At 45.4% G+C, this 6,000-nt stretch overlaps 1 protein-coding gene across 1 annotated transcript; it reads right to left on the reverse strand.

Annotated features, from left to right (window-relative positions):
- Positions 1-1,383: 1,383 nt before the first annotated feature.
- Positions 1,384-2,110, reverse strand: LOC138843225 (keratin-associated protein 9-4-like). Its single transcript, XM_070060716.1, has one exon. It carries the CDS (start codon positions 2,093-2,095, stop codon positions 1,493-1,495), a length of 603 nt encoding a protein of 200 aa, XP_069916817.1. The 5' UTR covers positions 2,096-2,110; the 3' UTR covers positions 1,384-1,492.
- Positions 2,111-6,000: the final 3,890 nt, after the last annotated feature.

Consider the following 6,000-nt stretch of genomic DNA (forward strand, 5'->3'; position numbering starts at 1 on the left):
TGCAGGGTTGACAGATTGTCATCTGGATGTGTTATATAGCCTGGTCCAATGGCCATTCTGTGATTCACATAGTAGGTCCCACACATATCCACAGTAGGTGGTATGCATGAGTTCAGAAATCAGTGGGCAGGAGTAGGAGTGACACATTGCAGATTCCACCCCCATGGCAGCAGGCTCTACTGGGTTGAAGCTCTGTTCCCATGAAAGGGACATTACTTTTCCTTTTAAAATGTTTTCTTTATCTTTATTTATTTATATGGAGAGAGAGAGAGAGAGAGAGAGAGAGAGAGAGAGAGAGATCTTTCATCCAATGGCTCATTCTATCATAAAGCTGAAATAGCCAGGGCTGGGCGAGGCCAAAGTCAGCAGCCAGGAACTCAATCTGGGTCACCACACGATCAGTAGGGTTCCAACTGCTCAACCTGCCCCTCCCAGAGTGCGCCCTAGCAGGAAGCTGGAATCTGGAAAGGAGCCAGGGCTCCAACCCAGGCAATGGGATATTGAATGCAGGCATCCCGAATGCCACCTTCATGACCAGGTCAAATGTCCACCCCGGAAAGGAATATCTCTATCGTGGGATATAATCAAGTTATAGCTGTCACCTGGGTCTTTTGGACTCCTCATGGCAGTAAACAAGATGGCAGAGAAAAGAGTTACTGTTCAGTGAGATATAATTATCAAAGAAGTAGGATGTCTGGAGAATTATATCTGAAATTCAGGAAATTCACCGGAGCGTCACATGGTTGTGTCTGTGCTAAGAACCACAGGTGAGGAACGATGGCAATCACAGCCGGGCAAGGGCATGGCGACAGAGGACTCTCTCCTTGGTTTGAGATGTAAGTGCCTTTGAGCAGGCACAAAAGACTCAATCCTGGATCTAGTCTATCCATTCATAGCTACATGACATTGTACAAGGAAATGTTTTTATCTGAAAAAAAAAAAATGCTGGCAGTCATTCCTGGTGGGCTATTAGGAGGTTCCAAACGGCTAATGTATATATGAATAGTATGCAATATGCATTTAAGGTTCTATATCAGGAAGTACCATACAATGAAACAAAAACAGAATCTGGGATGAAAGATGCTTTTGAATTTATTAAGAAATACACAGGTAAGAAGCTCTGTTCCTCAGGAGGTCACACAAAGTGATGATGGAAAGAAGGCAGGATACAAGAAACACAAGTACCTTGAGAAAGTAAGCATGATTGTGAAGACTGTAGATCAGTTACAGAAATCTATGAGTGAAGATCTCGACTGAAAACTCAGCTGAGACCCGAACTCCAAACTGAGTCTACAGGAAGATGCCATGGGAAGAAGAGAATCAGGATGAGGTAATTAGCGCCCCCATGGAGCTGATTCACAAGATTTGAAATACACAGGGGAGTAACAAATTTCAGTGAGAGCGTGTTGGTGGTCAGAAAAGCAGGAAATGAATTTGTTTCTCAAATGGTGAGTCGGTGCCGTGTGATGACCATGGTCTTCTGAGGATCTGCTCAGCAGCAGGAGGGCCGGCAGCAGCTGGGCTCACAGCAGGACGGGCGGCAGCAGGGCTGGCAGCAGCTGGGCAGGCAGACGCACGTGGGGTGGTAGCAGGTTCTGGTGCAGTAGACGGGCGTGCAGCTGCCGGACTGGCCGCAGGGGTCGCTGCAGCAGCTGGGGCGGCAGCAGGACTGGCAGCAGCTGGGCTGGCAGCAGCTGGCCACGCAGCAGCTGGGCTGGCAGCAGGGGGTGCGGCGGCAGCTGGTCACACAGCTGGGCTGGAAGGTGGTCCTGCAGCAGCTGGTCTGGCAGCACGTGGGGCGGCAGCAGCTGGGCTGGCAGCAGCTGGGCTGGCAGCAGGGGGCGCTGCTGCAGCAGCTGGACACGCAGGCTGGCTTCCAGCAGGTGGTCCTGCAGTGGGTGGTGCTGTAGCAGGGGGGCGGGCAGCAGGGGGAGCAGCAGGAGTTGGTCATGGTGTTGGCGGGGAGGGTGGGCTTTTCTTCACAGGTGAGTTTCCCAGGATATGATGGTGCTGTCTGCTCTGGGCCTTTTATACCCCGGGCCTCCAGTGTTTGGGCCAATGAGCAGTGCTTTTCCTTGTTTTTTGTTGTTTTCATAGTCACTGAGGCACTGTTAAGACAGAAATTGTTCAATTATCATTTTGGAGTTTCTGAAAATTAGTGTTCTAGTCTTTTTCTTAATTGGGTGTACTATTTCAGAACCTTTCCTGGAATGAGAAAGGCAGGGGTCATCATTAGCATAATTTCCTCTCATGTGATTGTATCTGGTCATGGGAAGCTCCCATGGGCTGGAGGTGGGTCTGGATAGTTGTTGCACCTGGAGCTTTTTCCTGCCCCTGTGCTTAGGCTGGGACTTGCCACGAGAGTTCAGATTCTGTTGAATTTGTTCTCTGACGAATTGAAACTTTGCTTGTTTCCAAGTCTGATCCCCTAGAAAAGACTGATTGAAGGCTGCAGCAGGTTATCTGTATCCGTGGCAATCTACTCTTCACATTGTTCAGTTCCATCAGGGGTATTTGTAGCATGGATGTTTGGTCCTGCATTAAGACACGTGTGCCCCACATTCCAGTACCTGGGTTTGATTCCTGGCTTGGGCTCCTGACTCCAGCTTCCTGGTGATGCAGAAGTAATGGGGTTCCTACCATCCATGTGGGAATGAGTTCTTGGCTCCTGGCTTTGGCTCTGGCTCAGCCCTGGCTGTTGCAGGCATTTGGGAAGTGAATCAGGAGACATGAGCTCTCTGTCTCCCTCTCTTGTCTCTTTGTCTCTACCTCAGTGTGCACATGCTACTTAAATAAATCAATATTTTTAAAAAGATTACTTGGGTAGAAGTTGTTTTATTCTCATATGTAAGTCAGCACCAAAGCAAGAGGCAGAGGCAGAGGCAGGACTGGATTCGGAAAGCATCACCGCGTTGCTGTCCACTCTGCTGCACAGCTGGCTCAGCGGCCTCAGGTGGGTATCCCGGCTTGTACCCACTCACATGCAGAAATAGCGTTGGTGACACTCCAGGTGTTCCTGAACCTGTAAATTCAGATAGTTCAATACATGGGGGGAATTGGCCACAATTTCTCATTGTTTTCTTTTTTGTGTATATGTGTAGGAGTTATAGGGACAATGTATAGCTAAAATGTATAGGAAAAAAAGCACACAACAGTGTTTCAATTTTTCGCTACCAGCAGCATCTCCTGAGGACTCTAATATTATGAGCTGTCCGTATTCTGCTGGTATGGATTCACACTTTAAACTTGCATTGTTGCTGATTAGTGCAACAATTAGTAGACACCTGCTGCTCTTGTTCCTTTTCTTTGAGGTGCCTATTCCAGTATTATACCTATATTTTTTCTTGAGTGTCTACTTCTCTTTGATTTTATAGATTTTTGATATCTGTTTTGGATATATGATCAATAAATCTATACATCATCTATCTGTATAGGTTTATTATATATATATAGTTATTGTTAGGTATTTCTGTAATATATATTTTTCTATCTACCTATCAGTTATATATGTTTCAAATATTTTATTTCATTCTGTGTCATCTTGCCTTTCCATTCTCTTAATGTTATATTTTCATAAGTAATTTTTAATATATTTATTTATTTAGAGATAGAGTTACAGACAGAGAGGGAGAGACAGAGAGGAAGGTCTTCCATCCACTGGTTCACCCCCCAAATGGTCTCAATGGCCAGAGCTGGATCTGAAGCCAGGAGCCAGAGCTTCTTCTGGTTCTCCCATGTGGGTGCAGAGCCCCATACACCTGAGCCATCTTTCACTGCTTTCCCAGGCCCTAAGCAGAGAGCTGGATTGGAGGAGGAGCAGCTGGGACAAGAACCAGTGTCTACATGGGATGCCAGCACCACAGGCGGAGGCTTAGCCTGCTACACCACAGCACCAGCCCCAGTAAATTCTTACTTTGAATATTTAATACATTCAATGTCCTGTGAATCCACCATTCCTTAATTTGATATATTGAGTCTTGTTGAACAAACCTGTAACTAGTCCAATATTATGAAGATGTTCTCCAATCTCTTTTAAACACTGTATTATCTTTACATCTCAAATACAGCTTTAGTTGCTTTTATATAGTTGTGGGTGTGTGTGTGTGTGTGGATGTGGGTAGACAGCGCTAATGACAAGGGCAGGATTCTGCTGCATTTGTCCTGCAATGAACGAAATCCCCCATACACCTGGGTGTGAGCCTTATTTTCCTATTTCTTTGCAAGCCACATTTATTTTTGGTTGAGAACTGGCCATAGAAAACAACATAACGTGACACATCTGGAAATCAGAGTCTTCCCTGGGGTTTGCAGATATCTGTCTGTTTCTCAACTAAGCCTGGTAAGTCTCGATTCTTTGTCATGTGTGGTCCCTAAAATCCCTGCTTGGTCAGCTAATGATTAGTTGGAGACTTTATTAAAACTGCTTAACCAATCCCATCTTCCAGCACTGTGCAGGGGCTCTGAGCAGTGTGTGTGTGTGGGGGGGGGCATGCCCTCAGCGCGCAGCCACACAGTTGTCAGCTCCGCCCCAGCTGTGTATATCTTCAGGGCTCAAAGGAGACAGCGTAGTCTTCTGGGATATTCCTTCAGGATGTCCATGGTGACTTCCAAGTGCATGGCCTCCCTGATTTCCAGGAATGTCAGAGTTCATTAACCTCATTCTGCAGCTTTTCCTTTCCAGGTTTTGGTTTAGCTTATTGTTTCTCCACCTGCATCCACTCCCTTTGGGCGGCTGTGATGTGAAACAGTCGCCTCTGATTGTTTACACAAACAATGCCAGGAAAAAGGCTTCTCACACTTAGTCATCTCCGAGTCTGCTCCAACAAAGGCAGCTTTGCAAGAGAGTTGCAGGGAAACCACCAGGTAGGACAGATGAGGACAGTTCTTAAGGAGTGCGCTTAGAGGGAGCTCACTCTGCCCTGCCCTCCTGGCCGCTGTGAGGCTGCTGTTTGCCGAATGTTTCAAACCTTTGATTAAGTCCCAAGTTTTCAAAAAGCTGATTCTGCTCATTTTAACCAGTGTTCTCATTGCTTTCATGGAGGAGACAATGTTTGGAAGTCCTTACCATTCTCAGTCATGCCAACTCTATTTTTAAAGAACTTTTTTTTAAAAAATCAGAATAAAAGGTTGCATTCAATTCTACTCTTTTAAATCATGCAAAAGTGTATTTAAAGACTTAGAAAGCTTTATGTGCATGTAAATTAAGATAAACAAAAATTTTGTCTATTCTCTCTCTTTTTTTTTAAAGATTTATTTATTTATTTGAATGTCAGAGTTACATAGAGAGAGAGAAAGAGAGGCAGAGAAAGAGAGATCTTCCATTCACTGGTTCACTCCCCAGTTGGCCTCAATGGCCAGAGCTGTGCCGATCCGAAGGCAGGAGCCAGGAGCTTCTTCTGGGTCTCCCACATGGGTGCAGGGGCCCAAGGACTTGGGCCATCTTCTACTGCTTTCCCAGGCCATAGCAGAGAGCTGGATCAGAAGTGGAGCAGCCGGGGCTTGAACCAGCGCCCATATGGGATGCTGGTGCTTCAGGCCAGGGCTTTAACCCGCTGTGCCACAGCGTCAGCTCCCGTCTATTCTCTTCTGTTAGGTGATAATTTGCAACAAATGACTTTCAAAGATTAAAACAATCTACTCTGTGTTGCTGTTAGAGATCATGAAAACTGGCTTAGTTTAATTACTTTCTGTAGATAGGATTGTCCATGTCAATATTTGGTTTAGGAAGTTTGTATCCCTGTAGTTTTCATGAATGTATTTTCTTTTCCAACTCCATTCTTGACAGAGCTTGTCAAGTTTTGTATCAAAAATAAACTGGAACCATAAGACAAGTTGGACATTATTCTCTCTTTTTATAGTATCTATAAAAGAGTTTAAGCTTTTATGATGTATTCCTGAATATTTTGTGTTTGATAAAAGCACACTAGTGGGAGCAACCGGTGCTTGCATGATGTGTACCTGTGTGGGCGGGCAGTGAAAAAGAGAATCCCATTTAAAATA

The sequence above is a fragment of the Oryctolagus cuniculus genome, chromosome 17, assembly GCF_964237555.1.
Source record: "Oryctolagus cuniculus chromosome 17, mOryCun1.1, whole genome shotgun sequence".
Classification (NCBI taxonomy): Eukaryota; Metazoa; Chordata; class Mammalia; order Lagomorpha; family Leporidae; genus Oryctolagus; species Oryctolagus cuniculus.